Below are 21,346 nucleotides of genomic sequence, written 5' to 3'. Positions count from 1 at the left end.
CTTTGTTAATTCCCTTCTCCTAAGTTCACACATGCTAATAGATGAGGACACACACACACACACACACACACACAAACAAAACATTAACAATGCAGGGACACTTAGTAGGTACATAATAAGTAAGGATCCTCTGAGAAAAACAGATGTTCAACCTAGGACAGTGAGTCATTCATAATTCACATTAGGATTAAATAAGCATGAAAAAGTCCATTCCATACATGATTACCACCAGAACAAAATGGAATGTGAATCAAAATCAAGTTGTACGTGTCTTCATTGTGTCTAAGTGAAGTATCTGCTTAAAATGATTAAAAATTATTTAAGGAAGTTAATCTCTGCAAACAGCATGGCAGATGCAAGCAACGGGTTTGAGGCTGCCAAGTCGGGGTGCTAATAACCCAGCAGGTTGGTTCTTGTAGAGAGGGTTCAGGCCGTGTTGTTTGATTAGCTTGGCATCCGAGCTGTGGAACAGGCAACACTAAGTTTCCAGAAGAAAATTACTCAATGGATCTTTCTTTAGTAAATTTTCCCAAGCGCCTGCTGTCTTGGAATCCGACCGCCTTCAGCCCACAGAGATCTCTCTGAGTCTCCTCTGAATACCTGTGTTCATTCAGCCCACAGGTTTTTTTAAGTGCCTCCTGCATCTTAGGCACCATGCAAGGTCCTGTGGAGATAAAGCGGTGAACTCAGCATGCTGCCTTCATCCCTTCTTCGAGCCTAGTTTGGGAGATAGACAAATAAATAGAATTTCAGATTGCATTGTCATGAATACTATGCCAGGGGAGATCCAGGTGCCTTGGGACCCCTTAGGAGGGGCCCTGAAGCTCACTGGGGGAGCCCATGAGAGCTTCCTGCAGGAAGTAAGTGATGCAAGTTGGCCAAGGAAGAGAGCGAAAGAGCATTATAGGCAGAGAGAACAGTTTCTGCAAAGGCCTTAATAGGTATACCTTTTATTTGACGTTTATCGGTACTTAAATATATATTTTCCATTTTAAGGCCAGCTTAAAAGCTTTTTCCTGGTAGAAACTCACTTAGTGTTCTTGGGTCTCCCTGCAGCACCTGGCGCGTGGCAGGAGTTTGACAAATGTGAATTCCCTTCCCTCTCGTCTGGCGCGCTCACTCCCCATGGTAACGCTGCCGCGGCAGCCTTCCCGGGAGTGGGCTGGCTGGGAGCGCGGGCAGAGGCCAGCGGGCCCGGGGCCGAGGAGAGCGCAGCACTGAGGAAGACCAGGCGAGAGGAGCAGAGGCTCCGGAGAGTGAAGATGCCTCTCTAACTTACACTTTCCGTAAGGCCCAGCAGTAATAGACTTCTCTAGATGAGCTCCCTTGAAATATGGGTAGTTTGGCTGAGCTTTAACAGCTAGGGTCAGTTTATGCTATTTTAGGCCTCCACACCCTTAGCCTGGGAGTTGAGGGCCAAAGTATGGAAAGAGCAGGACTTGGGGGCCAGAAAGCCTGCAGGCTTGGGCCTTCCCAGTTAGCTGTGTGCTTCAGCTTTGATTCTAACAGCTTCCAGGTCTGTTCTGCTCAAAATCATTGCCCTGTGCCCTTAAACAATTTGTCATTGATATTTCCTTTTCATATTGCTAAAGCCCTGGACTCTTAGAATCCTCTTAATACAATGGCCCTAGCAATGATTCCTCCAGGTTTTAATAGCAGCTTAGTATTTTTCTCTTATTTTTGAAGTTGGTGTAGAAACAGCTGTATAAGCTATTTAAAAGAGAGAGAGAGAGATCGGGCCCTAAACCAGCATCTGATCCTAACCTCTCTGCTTCTGGAGGTCCGTGGGTCATGTCAACATACATTGTGTGGCTACTCTTCGTTCCAGGCTTCTCTTAGAGCGTGGAGACATATACTACACGTGATATTGCTTATTCTGCGGCCCTGACTGCTTTTCACCATATCGGTCTCTGTTCTCCATCAGTTCTGTGCACATAGTAGCTGATCTACAGGTACTTGTGAGTGTATGAGGACCAGCAAGGGCTCTCCACTCTCAGAGTGCACTGGTCTGGCTCCTGAGATAGTTCCAAGGTTGGAAGCCTTTGAGAGTGAGTGGCTGTCATCACGGGCCGCCTGCTACCACTGATGAGTGAGGGATTGTTAGACCGGCCTGGGACCCGGGGCTTAGTCAGGGGTCTTAGTGCCAAGCAGAGCGCTGGCTGACTTGCACAGAAAAGGAATTTGGGGAACAGCGATGGAGCGGGTCACAGATGCAATGGGCAAGCTGGAAAATCAATGAGAAATGGGCAGGGACCACGGAGGCTGGACACAGCCATGCCTCATAGATGTGACCATAGGAACCCACAGCCTGGTCAGCTCAGTCCCTTCACCCACCTGCCTCTGCCTCAGAAGTCACAGGAATACCAAACTGGCCAAGCCTTGATGTCCCACGTCCTTCCACAACTCACACAGGTCAACTGACTCACCAAGTCAGTTATGGTGGGGAAATAAAGTCTAGCAGTGAGGGCACAGCCACTATTCTATAATTCCTAGTTCTGTTTCTTCATTCTGGTTTCCCCTTCTCGTGGTTGTTTACCATTGTGCTGCTCCCTTACGGTGTCACTTATAATGTGGTCAGTCTGGGGAAAAAAAAAAAAAAAAAAAGCAGGCATTCAAATCTATTTATGGGGCAAACAGTCATTTTTTTTTGTAGGTGAGGGAGGAGTATGAAACGAGTGGTTTCAATGATCAAGTTTGGAAATTGCTCACGAAGGAGAATTGGAACAATATTTGTCAAGCACCTACCCTGTGCCACTGGAATAAATTTTTACCTATTGTCTTATTTGAGCATCACAGTAAGCCTTTGAAATGAGTAATTGCTATCCCCATTTTACAGGTGAGATACGTGAGCCTCAGTGAGGTTAAGTCATTGTCTTCACGTATCGTTAATAAGAAGTCAGAGCCCAAGTAATCTCCAAAGTCATGTCTTTCAGATATCACAGCCCCCTGCTCAGTCTCAGACAGTGTTGCCCTATTAATCCTTAAGTGACATCATGGAGAGTCCCTGTTTTGGTAAATGTTTCCTGATCCTTATGCCCTTGACCTGTAACCAATTTCCCAAATCTAGATCTCTGGTTGACAATGAAATGCGGTTATTGTGAAGTCAGGACTGGACCGCCACACCTCACAACCTCCTGGGATGGCTATTGAGGTGACCCTGAAGTGAGACCCCCAGAGAATGACCCAGCTGTCAGTATGTACTGACCTCTCCTGGCACCTGGCCCCGGAGCAGGCCCAGGGGTGCCCGGGGAGAATACAGATGTGGGCCCTTCTTCAAGGAGCTTCCAGCTAGTTAGAAACTCCTCCAGTGCCTCTGGTCTCCACCACCCAGTTTAGACCCACCCAGTGGGGGTTGGTTAGGAGGCTGCTCTGTGGGGTGCAAATCCTGGTCCGCACCCCCCAAGCTAGCAGTGGGCTTCTGGGCAAAGCATTCACCCTCTGCAGACCTCAGTTTCGCCATCTGTAAGATGGGAGTGATGATGGTACCCATTCTGGGGAGTTTTGGGGAGACTTAAATGAGATCATCCACACGAGGTACACTAGTAAATCCTGACCAAATGCCATCCTTGAGCAAGTGGCTTACGGCTTGCTCCTGGTTTCACCTGCAGGTGACAGAAGCTACAGCTTAGCATTCCGTCTCTTGCAAGTCATCTCACAAAGGCCAGGCATTTAGAAGGTGCTCAGTAAATACTTGTCTTTTCATGGAAGAGAGATGAGGACATGGGCCAGAGTTCATTCCAGCCTCAATGTTCATAGCACTTTCATTCTTTAACATACTGTTTATTGTTATATTAACCGATGTCTCCTTCCACGCTAGAATATAAGCTCCGTGAGCGCAGGAACCTTGTTTCCTCCATGCCAAGAATAGTACATGCCACATAGTTGCTTAGGAAATATCTAAAGGCGTGAATGAATTTTTTTTTTTTTCCTAAGAAAGGAAAACAAGCCGGCTAGCAACCTGTGGCCAGCCTCTGCCCAGGGACCTCCTGAGGCCCGGGCTGATGATCCCACTGTCCCACAGACTCCAGCCCGCCGTGGGTTCTCACTGGAGGCCACCCACAGAAAGCTGCCCGTGCCTGTCCCTTGCCCCTAGCTTCAGCCAGCTCACCTGCAGGGCCCAGGGCACAGCTTTTCAAATTGGCAGCTGCTTAGTTCGATGTTGTAAAACTCACTGGGAATTGCTGCCATTTGGATTTATGATTTTAATTGTTTTATAGTTTATACTTGTGCCCTGCAGTGATTTTCCATTAAATCAGAACACTTATGTTTTGAAAAAGAGCAGGTCTGGTTGTGGGTATATATATATCTTAACAGCTAATCTCTGGCGATGAAAACTATGTAACAGTCATCAGCAGATTAGGAAATTAGCATTTGTTTAATTAACCTCCATGTGGGGCTGCTAATGCATGAAAATAGTGAGGTGTTTTTTTTTTTTTTAGCTTCATAAGATGATGGATTTTGCATTTGTATATTCTTAAGGCTTCAAGAGTAATTGTTAGCATCCATCTCTGTTAGCATAAATGAGTAGGTGAGAATAAATTGCAAAACTGGAAAGAGACCAACACCATCAAATACAATCTAAGAAGTCACTTCAACCTATTGATTTTATGTAAAACATACACTATATGCGCATGTATTATATATACATATACGAATTACATAAATATAAATACATATACAAATAATTATACTAAGGATTTGTTACGTATATTAATACTAGGTGCTTTATTACATATATATTACATATATACTTAATTACATATATGTTTTTATTACATATACATTTTGTGTCTATATAGGCAATGTATAATTCCCCAAATCTCTCTATATATCATGTCTATTAATCATACTGTGTATTTATTACATACATAATTTATTTTATATACATATTACTTTATTATCTATACTGTATTATACACACAATAAAGTACCTAGTATGATTAATACATGAGAGAGAGAGTTACATGTTGCCTGGACTCATTCTCACACAGCATGTTACCTACTTTATTACATATATACTTCATTGTATATACACAGGGGACACGTAACTCCCAACATCTCTGCATATATTTGTGTCTACAAATATTAATTTGTCTCTATATTAACAACACTATATAATTTCCATGTATAATAAAGCACGTAGATAATGAAGTGTGTGTCACAAAGTATAGAGTACGATTACTATAACATAGAGCTGTGGGTGTTTAGGGAGATGTTGAGAGCACATCCTCATAGCACATGTTCGTTACCTTTTTAGTTTCCACTGAAGTTTAGCTTTTGCCACAGCACTTGCTAAAATAAATTCACAAGTCATGATTTATTTCAGAATAGAATATGTGGAGAACTGAACCACCAACAAATTGCCCGTTTTTGTGTTTAATTTGGCCACTCCCCTTGCTTTCTGGCCGAGAACTATACCGCTCATAGACCTCCTCACTATGTCTGGCCAGCAGGCTTACACTGCGCACTGGCTTCATTCAGAACCAAATTAAAATATGTACTCTGTACAGGTAGAAATTGCTACTTGTCATGCACCAGGAAAGCTGTAAATGCTAAATCTGAGGGTCCACTCTGCTCCGTGTGTGTACCGCATGCCCTTAGTCCCCTTCCGTGACCTTGATTGTAATGAAAGAGACTTTGAAAGCTAGATATCACTTTTCCCAAGGCAGAGATAGGTCAACCTTAATTATTAAGTGCCTCCCTCCATTGAACATAACTTACTACTGTTTCATCCACATCTGTGGCCAAACAGCCTGCTCTAGTGTGAGGATAAATGCAGCTGGTGATTGCCAGCAAAGTCAGGAAATGAACGGCACTCTGAATTTTAGCTGAATGACATCAAGAAAATCCAGTCCTGTTCCAAGAACGGTCCTAGGGTTAAATAAAAGGAAGCGGATGACTCAGACTGAACTCAGAGGTGGGGGAAGCCAGTGGCCGCTAGAAGGGATGTAGGCCCCCTCTAGCCAGGATCTGAGAAGTGGTATTGAAGCTGTGCCCCCCAGCCCATCTCCCCCACTAACTCTCCGGAGTCTTCTCATCAGTCTATGCAGGTTCCCTGGGGGAAGTTACACCTCAAACCATAAGTGCCCACCTTAGCTCAGTGACACTGAACAAATTTGCAACTAATTCAAAAGAATTATAGTTTGAGGAAGGGTGGTTTCTAATGAGATGGAAGCAAAGAAATACCCAGGGCACAGTGACCCCCTCAGATGGAGCAGAAGGAAGGGAGGGCCAGGGAGAGGGCAGCCAGAAGGCAATGGGCCGGTAGAAAGGAGAGAGAAGCCCAGGAAACTGGACTGTTGTTGAGCTGGGCTCCCACTACACCCACCAGCTGGGAGGAGGAGCCTCTAGGTCCTTCTTGGTTGGGAGACTGGACGGCACCTGGAGAACAGGGCGCTCCGGTGAGTTTTCTCCGAATGGAGTTCCTTCTGCATGGAGAACAGCTGCTTTCTTGTGCGAGGGCAGATCTCCCAGTGTCCCTGCAGAGTTGTTGCTTTCTTTTCTTTTTTTCCCTGAGCCGAATTCTGGAATTCCCTTCCCTTCCTCCCATTGGTGGATTTGAAGTTTACAGTTCTTTTCTTTACTAAAGCTGTTCACTGGGCCAACCCTGGCACATGATACCTCTACTGATCTGGAAAGTGTTTTCTTGAAAATTACAATTTATCATCATCATCATCACAATAATTATCATTATTTCTAAATCAGAGTATCTAAGCATAAAGAGAAAATATCAATAAATATAAATAAGGGCAAGTACTTTTATCTCTCTGAGCTCAGGTGGATATTAGGGCTTCCTTGGGCTTCCTGAGTTTCCTCTCTGGTTGTCCCATTAAACATTGGGCTTGTTCACAGACCAGTCTCAGCTCACTTCTCTGCTCAGACTGTTTCAGCCACACTCATCATTTCTCCAGCCCAAACCTTCATCCGTCACCACCTGGTTGGCATATCCACTTAGATGTTTCCCAGTCACCTCAGACTCAGCATGTGCGAGCTGAGGTATTAGTAGACCCCTGCCCTCACTCCAAAACCAGGACCTCCCTGGTGCATAGTAGCTGCCTAGTAAATATTCATCAGCTGGAGCGATGGAGGCTGCCTGTTTCATAAACTCCACCAGATTTTGTGTTCCCTGATAAAAAAAAAAAAGAAGGTCTCCTTCACCTGCCTCCTCCTCATGAACCTGTGTATTTTCCTTCTCCATAGGCTGCAGGCCTGAGCCCGTGAACAAATGTGTGGGTGTGAGCAGAACCCTATAGCTGTCCTTAGCGGCTTGTGTGCATGCGCACACGCGCGTGCATTCACATTTCTGATCAGCTGAAAAGCACCACACAGTCTTAAAGCAAATACCTTCTATGGCCAAATTAAACAAATACAAATGTAAGACTTCTTTTTTTAAGAATAATAAAATCTGTTTTCTGTCCCTTCAGAGGTCAGTCCATTTTCGGCTCCCTGGCCTCGCTTGAGGCCTCTGATAGCCTCCGAGTAACTTGGGTGACCCTCACTTTGCAGGAAGACGTGCTTTCCCTACATCCCCCTCAACTGGTGCGGAGTTACATTTGTGTTTCCTCAGCTCTTTATCTGGGCGGAGGTGACCTGCGAGGTGCTGACCACTCTTCTAGCATGCGGCTCCTTGTACGGCTGGGCGAGGAAGACCTACACTTACTAGTTCCGGCAGCTTCTCGCCCTGACCTTGAAGAGTGGTGTTCTGGCCTCCCTGTCTGGGAATTCTGGGCCTGAGGAGCTATAGTGCACTTCTGCGAGGCTCCAGGCACACCCCCCAGAAAGGTTACTCTTGGTCCTTTAGCTGGAGTGGCCCTTTTTGTTATGACAGAATGCTGGCGAGATTTTGAGCTGCAAATCGCTGGGGCCAAAAAAAAAAAAGGCAAGAATGGCAGCCCTGGCCTTCTAAGGACAATGGTGGGTTCGTCCCTCTAGTGTAGAACTTACCATCCCAAGGGTTCTGGCCTCAGGTCCACCTCTCCCTCCAGATCCCTCCTTGAGGACAGGGACTGTGTCCTCTCTCTCGGTATCCTCAAGGCTCACCACAAAAAGCAGACTCCGAGCTGCAACCATAAATATTGTGGAACATGACACACAAGGGCCAACTAGGCAATGGAGGCATTAGGATTTGTAATCATGCCATTAACTAGACCATCACTGGAGTGGACTTAATACAGATCCATCTCCTCCGGACGCTCAACCAACAGTGAATGCAGGCACTGTGCAGGGCTCTGGGGACCGCGCTGGGGACATGAAGACGCAGTCAGTGTTCCCATGGAGTTCGTGTGGGGGAAACCATATACTCAAGGAAATAAACAAGCAAAGTCCTTCCAGGTTGTGGTCATTGCCATGAAGCAAATGACCGAGGTGACTGAGATTCAAGGAAGGGTCGGTGGGGGGCGAGTGGCGATGGGCTGCTTTAGACAGGGTGGCCAGTGAGAGGCGTCCCTGAGGAAGAGAGGTCGTGGCATGGACCTTAATGACAAGGGGTCTGTTCTCCAGGGAGAGGGGACAGCCATGGGGCAAAGGTCTTAAGGCAGAAAAGTGTTGTTGGAGACCCTTGACCCTGTGGCTAGAAAGACGGGGAGGTGGTGGCAAAAGAAGGGGGTGGGGGGCCAGCTCCAGAGTCAGAGCAAGGTTCTTGGGCTCCACTCTGGCTACCGTGGAAGCTGCTGGGGTTAGCGGAGGGGTTCTGCCTGAGTGTAATGGAAGAATGGAGGGTACAGGAGGATGCCAGATTCAGCTGCCTCTGAAGGTTTGGCCTTGGTTTTAACAGTTTCTAATACGTTTTAATAGTTCCATATGGTATCTGAAAGCATTTGTCTGGGTCGCCTGGATGCCTGGGGCCATGATTCACAAATTCCCCTCCCTGCTCCCTGATTCTTTCATCCTTTGACCGGCGGGTATTGTGATGAGAGGAAGGATCGGGCCCTGGGGGGCTTCCAGGTCCCGCCCTCACGGGGCATCTATGGTGGAAGACAGATCCTCATAGCAGGGCCTGTGCTGGGACGTCAAGGCAGGAGACAGCCTCACACACTTGGGAAGCACCCAAGGCCCACAGGCCCAGGTTTGGATTATGAGGGGGTGAGGGGAGGGAGGAAGCCAACAGTCCCGACTGGTGGAGACCCCAAAGTACCTCACACACCACACCAGGAAGCATGTTCGAGGGGCGCCCCTGAAGAAGGCAAGTAGAAGAAGAGCATCGTCTGATTTGCATTTTGTACGAAAAGGCCTGCTGGTAAAGGTTTGCTTCGGGGTGGAAAGGGAAACGTGTGTGCAACAGCCTGATTTGCAAGTTCAGACTTCATGGGCTCCAGCTGCCTTCGCTTCCCAGGATCTCAGACGAAAAGGGTCCTTGGGGATTAGCTCATCCAGCCGTCTTTTCTCAGATTTGAGGACAGCGAGCTCAGAGAAGTGACTTGCTTGAGGTCATCGCTGTCCTTGGCCCAGTCTGTACACCGACCGAACCCCGAAGAGCCATTTCTAAGTGCAGGTTGACTGACGGCCTGGAGAGGACTGGGGGGCTGGGTGTAAATGTCACGATGGTCAGAGGGGCCCATCCTGCTCGCTGGGCACACAAGTCAAGGCCTATTTCCCATCGGTGGAGGTCAGGATATTATCTGCGGGTATATCAAGCATAAGAATTTGCTTTCATTGCTGTGGGTTAAAAAAAAAAAAAGTAATTAGATACAACCTCGCAGTCAGATAAGTTATTCTATAGGGATTCCACGTCTTAATGTCCAGGTACAGCCCCAGGCTCTTTATTTTGGCTGTGAAAGGGGTGCCATTTCACACCTCGGGTTTTCCGTCAGTGTGGTAGCTGGAGGTCTGCTCTCTCCAGACCAGGGGTCATCAGTTTGGTCAAAACAGCAGTGCCTAGCTTATCCGTTACATCTTCTAACCACCTTGCCATGAGTCCAAAACAGCCATCACCCCAACGGCGGTAACTGTGCTCTCAGTCCCACAGCGGGGCAGGAGTGTAGATACCATCCTTTTTGTCCCCCTCCTCAAGCAACATAGCAAAGTGATTCAGAGCACGGGAGTTGATGTCAGGCAAACCAACTGTGTCACTCCCGCCCTGTGTGTCCAGGGCCAGGGACATCGCCCCTCAGAACCTTCTTCCTCTTCTTTAAAATGGAGGCGATAACAGCCCTACCGGGTCCCTAGGCCATTGGTGAGATTAAATGAGATAATGCATTTAAAGACTTACACTGAGCCAGCATACAAAAACATTTGGAAAAAACCCCAAAATGGTAGTTAACTATTTTGTCCTAAATGACTGAGCTTTTCCTATGAAAAGACTCTGGGATTTCCCTGCAGACTGGCCCAGAGTGAAACATTACCACGGACTCCAAGTATCAGCATAGCGATGGAGAATTTTGAAATCAGTTACCTTGGCTCTGAAGCAAATGGTGCTTCTCTATTTGACAGAGAAGCAGGAGGTTCACTTTCCTAGGCTTCGTGCTTGTAGTCCTGCCTGGCCCAGGGTGGCACTGGAGGGATCTGGCGTTCCTGGGGGTGCTAGGGGGTGGCCACCCCAGAGGGAGCCAGGAGGAAGGACAGCAGCTGGTCACCAACGTTTGCCCCAATGTCAAGGGGAGTGTGCTATACTGAAGGGGAAAGTTGGCTTTCTCTTGAATGTATGGTTCAATTTATGAAGCAACATCTGCCCCAAGAGCCTGTATTCCCATCTGATTAACCACAGTCATGTGCTAGTCTCCACTATTTGTCCAAAAACAAGCAGAGTTTCTTCATAACCTCCCCCGAGGGCCTGCTCTCTCTGGTGATCTAAATACTTGGCATCCTGAGAAGTAATCTTTCTAATCTCTTATCTTTAAGTAAATGGAAGAATGTGCTGTCGTTTGTGTGGTGTTCGGGCCTGAGCTTTGGAGAATTAGCATGGCAGAGAAATATACCAGTGAGCGTACCAGGGAAATGAGGGCATTAAAAATGGAGAGCCTGGGTCAAGAAGACAGGGACATATGGGTCTCTTCCTTTGGGGTGAGTTTTCAAGTCAAGCAAAAAAAGTTTTTTTCAATTTTTTCTTATGTGTGAAGGGTCTCCTGGGTGCCAACCCTTCGCTAAATGCCAGTGGTTTCCAGAAGAGTTTCCTGGCCCTTATTCTTGGGGAATCTACGAAATTGGGAAAATACAATTTCACAAGGAGGAGAGGATGATTTTTTCGGATAAGATGGCTGAGGTGCGGTGGGGAGGAGCGTAGGACTCCACCCAGCTTCTGCTGTTCAGGTCCCAGCTCACCTCATGAGCTTTGGTGCCCCCCCCAACCCCGGCCCCACCCCCAAGTTCTTTATAAGTTGGGGATGATGATACCCCTCCTGCCCAGGGCTGTTGTTGGGAGACAGAGATAAGGTGTGTGATAGCAACCAGGGAGCCGCAAAGCACAGGGATTCCCGCTGCTAGGACGCCGCTCCCGGCTCTGCACAAGGGCCTGGGAAGGTTGCTGAGGGTCTGGAAACTGTCTCCTCGATCCTGATGGGTGACACCTGTGCTGCCCCACCCCTCCTCCTTAAACCACCCCTCCCGCCTTTGCTTTCTCCCTGGGGCACTGGTGTTCCCCTGGGTGTGAGGTGTCATTCCCCAGGCCCAGGGGAAAGGAATCTGTGATTATCTACCCGGGCTGGAATAGAAGTTTCAGTCTCTTTCTGTCTCTCTCTCAAGTATTCTTTGACATTTTCTCCCCTGCGTGATAGTTACATATGCTCCCTATTCTTCATCCCACAAAGTCTGTCTCTGTAGTTTATGCACACTAGGAAGTAATAAGTATTTCTCTAATATTAAAGAGTTTTTAGGGGGGTGCCTGGGTGGCTCAGTCTGTTAAGCGTCTGCCTTCGGCTCGGGTCATGATCCCAGGGGATCCTGCTTGTGTTCCCTCTCTCGCTGTGTCTCTCTCTGTCAAATAAATAAATAAAATCTTTTAAAAAAAAAAGTTTTTAGGGACCCACAGGGCATGTGCGTCTTAAGAAATGACTGTCAGAGAACCCTGGAGACTGTTAGAGACCGTTAGTTACTCCTAGAGTAACTACCACGTATCAGGTTCTAATGCTTGAACTTTCACGTGGATTACATCATTCAATAATGGCAATATTATCCCCATTTTACAGATAAGGAAACTGAGTCTCAAGCATATTTGGGATTTTCTTGACTATCTTTTGAGTTTCTGGAAGTGCTCTGTGTGATTATACCATCATGCCCCTAAATCACTCCTTCCCTATCAGCGGCTGTGATCTTTGGGCCTTTGTATTCCCCTTCTCATCATGAAGCCTGCCTTTTTTAAGCGCAAAGGGATTTGGGTCCCATCAGCAGATAGAGATTTCTAGCTCATGGATCTTACATTTGATCTGAAAGGTGGTCACACGCAGTTGTGTGAGTTAGGTGAGTTAGCCTAGCACTGCCTCTTACCAGCCATGCAAGCGTGGGTGAGCGGCTTATCTTTTCTGAGCCTCAATTTCCTAAGATGCTTAAAAAGGTGTGTTGATGGTACCAAATGCCAGCAGGGCTAGTGTGCCAGGCTTCCTGTCTCCCAGGATAAAATGGTAGAGGACATTCAAGGCAGATGCACCCTTTCCTGACAGCCTTGCTCTCAAATCCCTATTGGGCTTAAGGATCTGGACCAGACCATCTTGGAGCCTTGATCACTGTTTAAGACTTAGAGCAGTAATTGTCCACCAGCGGTCTTGCAGGGGACATTTGACAATGTCTAGAGCCATTTTGGGTTGTCACAACTGGGGGGTGGGGGTGTTGATAATAGCATCTAATGTGTATAGCTCACCATTTCTGTTGAACATCCTACAATGCACAGGACAACCCCCCACAACGAAGAATTATCCAGCTACAAATGTCAATCCAGCTCCAAGGTTAAGAAGCCCAGGACTAGAGGGGCACCGCATAGCCTGTTCATTACCGTCTTCCCCATAGCTCACTGGGACCTCTGGAAGCTGGGGAGAAAGGGAGTTTCCATGGAAGTTCTCACAGGTCCTCAGTCTAGTGGAGAATACACAGTAAGATAGCCTTCAGTCAGGTTCCAAGTGACGGGGGCTATGATAAAGGCATTCTGCCTAGGGAAATGCCTTTATCATAACCAGAGACCCCCCCCCAAATCAGAGACTACCAAACACTATCATCATTACTTAGCATTGTTCTTAAGGTTCTAACCAACACAGGCAAAATAAATAAGTTAGAAATGTAAACACTGAAAAGGAGGAAGTAAAAATGATCACCAGTTACGAATGATTTGGAAAATCCAGGAGAATCATTTATTTACAAAAATAAAGAACATTCATACAGTGGCAGGGCATAAAACGATAAGTAGAAATTAAGAACTAGTACATACATATGCAACCAGATAAAGAATATGATGGAAGAAAAGACCCCATTTACAATAGGAATTTAAAATATAAACTAGCAACTTGGATTCCTCAGAAGTGGATTCAGCTGCGATTATCATATAAGCCACAGACAACAGTGCTTTAAATAAGATATAAGTTTATTTCTTTTTCATATGAATGTTATCTGGAGATAGGAAGTCCAGTGACCATTTCTGGGGCTTGGTCCTTTTCTTTATGGCTAAAGGTGGCTACTAGGCCTCCAGGCATTATATCCTCATTCAGGCAATGGGTAGAAGGAAAGAGAAGAGTAAGCCTCTTTCTTTTGAGACTTCATACAATTGACTGGCTAGAATTTAGTTATATAACCACACCCAGCTCTAAGGAAGGCTTTGAATTCCAGTTTATAGCTACATCACTACGTGCAGGGCTTAAAAAACAACAACAACAACAGTGTTCTCTTACTAAGGAAAAAAATGAGAATGGGTATTGGGACAACCAGCAGGCTGCCATTAAATATAACAAGAAATGCACACGATCTATAGGAGAGAACTTTAAAATGCCCCTAAAGGACACAGACAAAACTTTAATGAATAGAAAGACAAACAATGTTATTGGATAGGAAGACTCAACATCATAAAAATATCAATTCTCTCTGAGTTAATTTATAACTTTAGACGTGTTCCCAATAAAAACATCACCAGGATTTTTTTAAAACAAGACAGATGATTCTAAAGTTCATATGGAAAAATAAACAAGCAAGAGTAGCCAGGAAATTTTGAAAAAGAAGAAGGGGACCAGCCCTACTGGATGTTAAAATGCATCATAAACCTACAGTAATTTCAAAAGTGTGGCATAGATCAACATAATTGAATGAAGACTACAGAAAGACCAGTATTTGAAAAAGGTGATGTTTCAGTCAATGAGGAAAAGATGAACTCTCCAACATATGGGGTTGGAAACAAAGTTGGATCTCTACTTCACACCTTTTATCAGGCCGAATTCCAAATACATCAAAGACTTGCATTTATAAAATGAAAGCATCAAAGTACAAGGGGAGACCTTGGGGGGAATGCTTTAAAAGTTCGAAATGGGTAAAGCCTTTCAAATTAAGACATAAAACCATAAAATAAACCACCGTAAGCAATGTCAAAAATTAAACTGGGACAAGAATTTGCAATTCTTAAAACCACTCCAAGTTCATTTCCTAATATAGAAAAAGCTCCTTAAAAAAAAAAAACAATAAGAAACAAACACCATAAAGGAAAAATGGCAACAGTTCACCAAAAAAAAAAAAAAAAAAAAATTAAATATATGAAAAAATGCTCAAACTTACAGAGAAACTTAAGAATATACCAAGATAAGGGCACCTGGGTGGCTTGTCAATTAAGCGTCTACCTTTGGCTCAGGTCATGATCTCAGGGTCCTGGGATGGAGCCCGGTCTGGGGCTCCCTGCTCAGCGGGGAGTCTGCTTATCTCTCTCCCTTTGCCACTCCCCCTGCTTGTGCTCTCTCATTCTCTCTCTCAAATGAATAAATAAAATCTTAAAAATCTTTAAAAAATCAGACTACCGGAAACTCGATAACATACCATGTTGGCAAGGAGGCATCATCACGTACCACGGATGGAAGTGTAAATCCTTCAGCTCTGAGAAGGGCAGTTTGGCAAGATCCATCAAAATCCACATTCCTGTTCTATTGGATTCAGACATTTCTTTTCTAGAAAAGCTGTACAATTACCTTCATATATTTATAAGCTTATTCACAGCAGCTCTGTTCGTAATAGCACAATATTGGAGGCGAGCTAAATGTCCCCCAGTAAATATAACAGAGTGTTGTACGGCCATAAAAAAGAATTTAGGAGCCTCTTAATGTGCCAAGACAGAAAGATCTCCAATACATATTAAGCAAAAGACTGCATATAGTAAGCTCCCAGTTGGTTAAAAGCGGGGACATGAATATATAATCACACGTTCTTATTTATGCAGAAAGTGTGACCCAGACAATACACAAGAAATAAAATGCAGTTGCCTATAGGGGGAAAACGTGATGTCTGGAGAGCAGATGCAGGAGGGAGCATTTTTACTGTATGTCCTTTTATACTTTGGGTTTTAGAACACATGAAGGTATTACCTATTGAAAAAAATTGAATGAAGCTATTAATTTAATAAGTAAAAACTGGTTATATTGACTCACATAGAGGGGAAAGGATTTTGCTGTATTTTTTTCCACTATTAAATAAACGACCCCGTTCCTTAAAAAAATGTCCCCGCTCCTCAAAAGTACTCTGTCCTTGTATTTGAGGACTGGTGGGGATTAATATCTAGGCAGAAGTCCCTCTTTGCAAAGCCGTCAGTCCACAAGTTTGATGAGTACCTACTATGTGCCCAGCCCCTGACCTGAGCACCAGGGGAGCACCCAAGAAGGAGAAAAGCACACTCACCCTGTCCTTGCAAGCTGGGCCTCAGACCCAGCAAGGCTGAGAAATGATAGTCCCTGACCTTCCCAGGGAGGCTTTGGAGACCCCTCGTGAACAGGCAGCACTAAAAGCCAGCAGGTGGGGGGATCCTGGGGCAGGAAAAGGAAGTCGAAAGTTGGGAGTCCGGGGCATCAGTGCCGCTAAGTGGGAGGGAGGGAAAACCAAGAGGGACCACCACCCTCAGCCGGCTGTGCAGCAAGCAGAATTTCAGGGACTCCACCCTCCTTCAGCAGCCCTTGTCCCCTAACCCCCTTGTAGGGAAGGGTGGATGTCCTCTCTCTTTTCCTCTGCCTAAGCAAGCATGGCCCTAGGCAGCCTCGGCTCTCCCCTCCGCTGAAACCCCCACTCAGGAACTCACTGAAAGCCCCGCACCAGACGGGTTTGGTCCCAGCCGTGGGGGTATTTTTCTTTTTAATGAGACTGAAGACTCCCAGAGGAAGACTCCCAGAGGAATAAAGTTTTAACCATGGCATTTCTGGCCCTCAGGGGACTTTCCAGCTATACTCATCTTCCCTGTCACCAAAGAAAGGAACATAAGTCACTGTCTCTTCTTTGGGACTTGGTTTTGTGTGGGGAGGCCGAGCGTTAGAGAAATACAGACAGAGGGGAAATTTGAGGGGGTGAGTAGTGGCAGGATTTCTGGCATCCGCGGCAGGACTGTGTGAAGACATGCTTTTTGGCCTGAGGCCTCTCTTCCCCACAGCAGAGGGGCAGCCTGCAGAACATGCTTGGCCCTCATGGGCCCCCTGGGCCTTCAGTGTGGGGCAGCTTCTTCCCTCAGGGAGAAGAGGGGGCAGGAAGCAAGGGGACGGTGTGCACCTGGGCCAGAGCAAGGGCAGGCAAAGAGCAGAAGATGGGGAGGGGTAAGACGTTCCAGCTTCTCTTGCCCCGAGTGGGAATCCTGAGCAGAAGGAAATGGCTGAGTTGAACTTTCAGATGGGCAAGGCTCAGGCTGGCTTGGAATCTTCCGAATCCACTCCATCCACACAAAGCAGAAAGGCGCCCTTCTGACAAGGCTTTAAAAGAGAGGGCTTTGAGAGGTAGCACGTGGGTCCTGTCTCAAATTGGGGTTGGGGGCTGGCGTTGGAAGAAGCCCACCAACGCGAAGGCAGGAAGGTGAAGGAGTGTAGTGCACAGAGGCAGGAACGCCAGCCTTTGGAGCAGGGTGGGGACCGAGTTAAAGTCCCAGTGAAGTCAACCTCCTTGTCACCTTTCAGAAGTCACCTACCTTCTTCCGGCTTCCATCTACTTGCTGCTGCCACGATCATAGCAAAGCATGCTCTTCTGAACCTTCGCTGTTGTTCAGAGCATGAATGTGGTTTGTAGACCACAGAGGTGCTTTCCACACGTTTGTTGTTGCTGTTCCTAATACACGTGTTGCCATGGTAATCATCGTGCGTGCGTGTGGGCAAGGTCGCACATTAGATTAGGGAGCATGAAGGGACTGTAACTCAGCAGGGCACACAGGTTCACCTCTCAATGACTCCCACATTTGCAGGTGGGCGGACAGAACCCCCGGTTCCCTCTAACTCCGGCTCCTCGTGGAGGAAGTGAGTGTAATACTATAAAGGCCTGCTACTTCCACACACTTCATCTCAACCTTCAGACAAGCAGGAATGTGTCATCCCAATTTGATAGACAAGGTAACAGACCAGCAAGGTGACTTCACCAGGGCCATGCCACCCTAGGGATTAATACCCAGGCCTCCCATGCCCAAGTCCGTGTTCCTCTCCCTTCTCTCCCACCCTGGCCGGAGCTGAGCCTTGACCACACACGGTGGCCAGGGGGGGAGGTCGGGGAGCCCGGTCCCAGGGGCTCCGCTTGGTTGGGCTCACTGTCCTTTCTGTAGTTCATAAGCATCTGCTTAGAACAGCATATTTTATGAGCTTTCTCTTTTCTCAAGAAGTCCCAGCTGTAGGCGGAAACAGGGCCGCGGGTGCAAAGCAGGCAGGCCCTGAAGTGCTTCCTGCCCCACCTTTGCTCTCAGGCCTGGATTCCTGATGGTGGCTGGAGTTCAAGTCCAGACGCCAGCAGGCTTGTGAGAAAGACCCCTCTTGCTCTGTGTGCAGGGCAATGGGCCTTCTTTGCAAGACCTGCCCAGCCCAGCCCAGCATGGCTGCTGAGGGAGGGCCAGGGCAGGGACCTTCCTCTGACAGTCTGGGTCCTTCTATGGGACGGGTGTGGGACTTGCAGATTTGGTCAGTAGGGGGATTCTTACCCAGAACTTCAAATTTTATACAAGGTCTTACATGGTACCCCAAATTATAAAGCAAGAGAGCTGCTCTGGCTGAGGCCAATATACCGCCCCCCTCCCCCCCCACCCGTCATCCCATGTGGTACTCGCTCACTGCCCAGAACCGCCTGGGCTCTGTAGGGCCTGGTTGTTGCCACCAGTGTGTCTTCCCTCCTGTCCCCAGACACTTACCCCCTTTGCCTGCTTGCCCTATGAAGACTGATCTTGCACAGAGGTCATGCTCCCACAGGCAGGTCTCCCATCGTCCTCCGCGTGAATTTCTTTTTCTTTTTTTTTAAGATTTTATTTATTTATTTGACAGAGAGAGGGAACACAAGCAAGGGGAGTGGGAGAGGGAGAAGCAGGCTTCCCACTGAGTAGGGAGCCCGATGCGAGGCTCAAGCCCAGGACCCTGGGATCATGACCTGAGCCGAAGGCAGACGCTTAATGACTGAGCCACCCAGGCACCCCCCCACATGAATTTCAAACTCCTCTTGCATTCTAGGCTTTTCGGGGTTGGTTTCAACATGCCTGTCTTGCCCCTCCATTCACCAGGGCCCAATTCTCTGGTCCCTTCACTGTCTTTGGCTCCCACCGTGTGGTCTTTCCCTTCCCTCCCCCCTTTTCCCTTCATGCTGTCTCCAAACCTAACCCTCTCTCCAAGCTTCTCCTGAGAGTCACTTCGTGCTGCTGCCCTCCCAGCCTGCACCAGCCAGCAGTGGTCTCCCCCACGACACAAGAGCTCACATAGTCAGTGTTCTGTAAAGTAGCGTCTGATTCTTACGTGGTTTTAGCCGAGTCATTGCTGTTAGTATGCATCCCTCCAGCTGACCCCATTAACTCACGAAGGAAGGGGGAGGAGTTGCTTCTTCCTCTCATATCGTATGGATTTCAGCACACAGTAGGGCTTCAAAAAGTATCTACTGATTTTATTAGACCGCAGCAGTCTTGAGATATCCCTGATGTTATGGAAGCTCTTCCCTCATGTTGGGGAGAATGGAGGCACTTTTGGGGCTTGGGCAGTGTGGGCGAGAGCCCTGGACTGAGGTCGGTTGCCAGCAGATTTCCCTGAGATGTGCACATCTCTCCCAACTCAAGAAGACCCTATTGGGATGTCTGAAGCATTAATTGTGTGGCTGTGGCCCATCTTGCAGGGATTTGAAACTGGACAACATCCTTCTGGATGCAGAAGGTCACTGCAAGCTGGCCGACTTTGGGATGTGCAAGGAAGGGATTCTGAATGGTGTCACAACCACCACATTCTGTGGAACTCCTGACTACATTGCACCCGAGGTAAGATGGTGTGCAGAGGGCCACATTCTTCTGCCAGGGCTGAGGCGGGTGCCGTTCCCTTGCACTGAGGTCACCTAGTGGTGCTGGGGGAAAGCACTAGAAAACCAGGAGAGATTCTAAGGGAGGAGGGAGAAGAGGAAGGGTAGAAGGCTTACTGATTTCTCCATAAGGAAGTTGTGGTGATGGAGGAGATAATGGGCCAACTGTGAGAAACGGGCCATTCCGCACACCAAGACAGAGACTCGCTGGGCCTTACCCTTCCATCTCAGTCCAGAACTACCAATGGACTGGGACCAGGAGGACTTTGTAGACTTGTATCATTATCTTCACTTCTTAATAACCAGAATAAAGGAGCGCCATCGATAAAGGAAGAAATTAGCTTCATTAGCTGTAATGTACCTACAGTAAAACCAGGAATTATTTGCCATTTCTAGCATAGTGGTGATTCTGCATGGCGGGCCACAGGGTCGAGCAGGAAGAGGAAAGCATGCCTTGTTATAAATGTAGATCAGAGATGTTCATTGGGAACCTGACCGACGGGCTGCCTTTCGTGAAGTTGTTTGGATGTTTTGTTCATCATAAAGTGCTTATTGGCCTTGAGTTTCTCAAGTCAGTCTTGCCTAGGCTGAGAGATACCTTGTGTGATATGATTCAGATATCATAGATGCTGAATAAAAATGGCCTTGAGGGTTCTGACCATGTAAGATGGGAAGGAGATACCAACACCCCCGTAAGCACTGCCCATGGTGCGTAGGTGTTCGTTAGCGCATTCCGATTACGTTTCCTTTCAGTTGGCATTGTTTGAGCACCTGCCAGACACAAAGCAATGTGGGGATGAAGAACTGACTAAGCACTCCTCACTCTCCTAAAAGAGCTTCTGGTGTAGAGGCAGTGGGCTCTAAGTAAACAGCTAATTAAGCAGAATAAATAGATATAAAAGACAAGATGGTATCCTCAGGGATAAGGGAAGGCTTCTTGGAACACCCAGTAGATGAACTGAGTTGTCGAGAATCAGCAGGATTTCCTTTGGTGGTAGGTGTGGGAAGCATTCCTGAAAACAACCAGGGGATTGGGGTGGGGGGCAGGGCCGCACAGGAGGTTCAGTATTCCTGGGCTCTGAATCCTTTAGGGCAGGCGCTGTGTCTTTTCTGAGTACTCCCAGGATCCCGCACACAGATCAGGCTCTTAGTAATGGTTTTTTGAATGAACAAATGAATTTGAACTTGTGACACTCAATGTGAGCAAAGACGAACGGATGAGAATATCCTTGGCCTTCATTCAGGGAAGGAAAATAGTATAGGTAGAACAGAGGAGTTCTTAATGCTCATAGTAATGAATAAAATTAGGAAAGAGGACCAAGGGAAGTGGCCTTTATCCTAGAGGATCTGTAGACCCACTGAGAGTTTTCCGGTGGACAGTGTCTGGGTCTCTCAGACCTGTCCCAGAAAGAAGACAGACAACAGCAATCTGGTGCAGAAGGCAGAGAGTGCGGGAAGGACAGTTAAGAGACTTTTCACAGACCAGACAAGACATGGGGGGCCCGAGGAGAGGCATGAGGATGGTAAGTATAGTTGAGCTCCTTTTAGAACCTTTACCTTCTAAGAGATCTGAAAGCAGAGATTTCAATCAGTCTTCCTTAGCAGGAACACTAGGAATTTAATCTTCAAGGAGAAATCGGTAAAAGCGAGGGCCCTCAGTTGGGACCTGCTTTTTTACCGTCTTCCTCATTCATTCCTTCTCAACAGAATGCCTGGTTCCAGTCCTCTGTAAGGAGTCAAAGGGTTAACAGGACAGCAGAGTAGTTAAGGACCCAGCCCAAGGCAAACAGTCACTTTATGATGAACAAAACATCCACACAGCTTTCATGACAGGCAGTCCATTGACGCGAGTCACAATGAACAGTGCTGATCTCTCTGTTTATAATGAGGCACAGACACTCTTCCTTCCCATTCCTTCCTTGTGCCCACAATGCAGAATCACCACTACATGCGAAATGGCGAG

The 21,346-nt window shown here is 47.1% G+C and overlaps 1 protein-coding gene across 2 annotated transcripts in view; it reads left to right on the top strand.

Annotated features, from left to right (window-relative positions):
* Positions 1-21,346, top strand: part of PRKCE (protein kinase C epsilon) — a 480,084-nt gene that overhangs the window by 423,832 nt on the left and 34,906 nt on the right. For both annotated transcript variants that reach the window (XM_078056612.1, XM_036070369.2), the window contains exon 12: positions 19,207-19,345. In XM_078056612.1, coding sequence (XP_077912738.1) covers positions 19,207-19,345 — 139 coding nt within the window. The remainder of the gene's footprint in view (positions 1-19,206; positions 19,346-21,346) is intronic.

This window comes from Halichoerus grypus, chromosome 10, assembly GCF_964656455.1.
Source record: "Halichoerus grypus chromosome 10, mHalGry1.hap1.1, whole genome shotgun sequence".
Taxonomy (NCBI): Eukaryota; Metazoa; Chordata; class Mammalia; order Carnivora; family Phocidae; genus Halichoerus; species Halichoerus grypus.
Note: the sequence above shows the minus strand (reverse complement) of the source record. Positions and strands in the feature narration are given on the sequence as shown.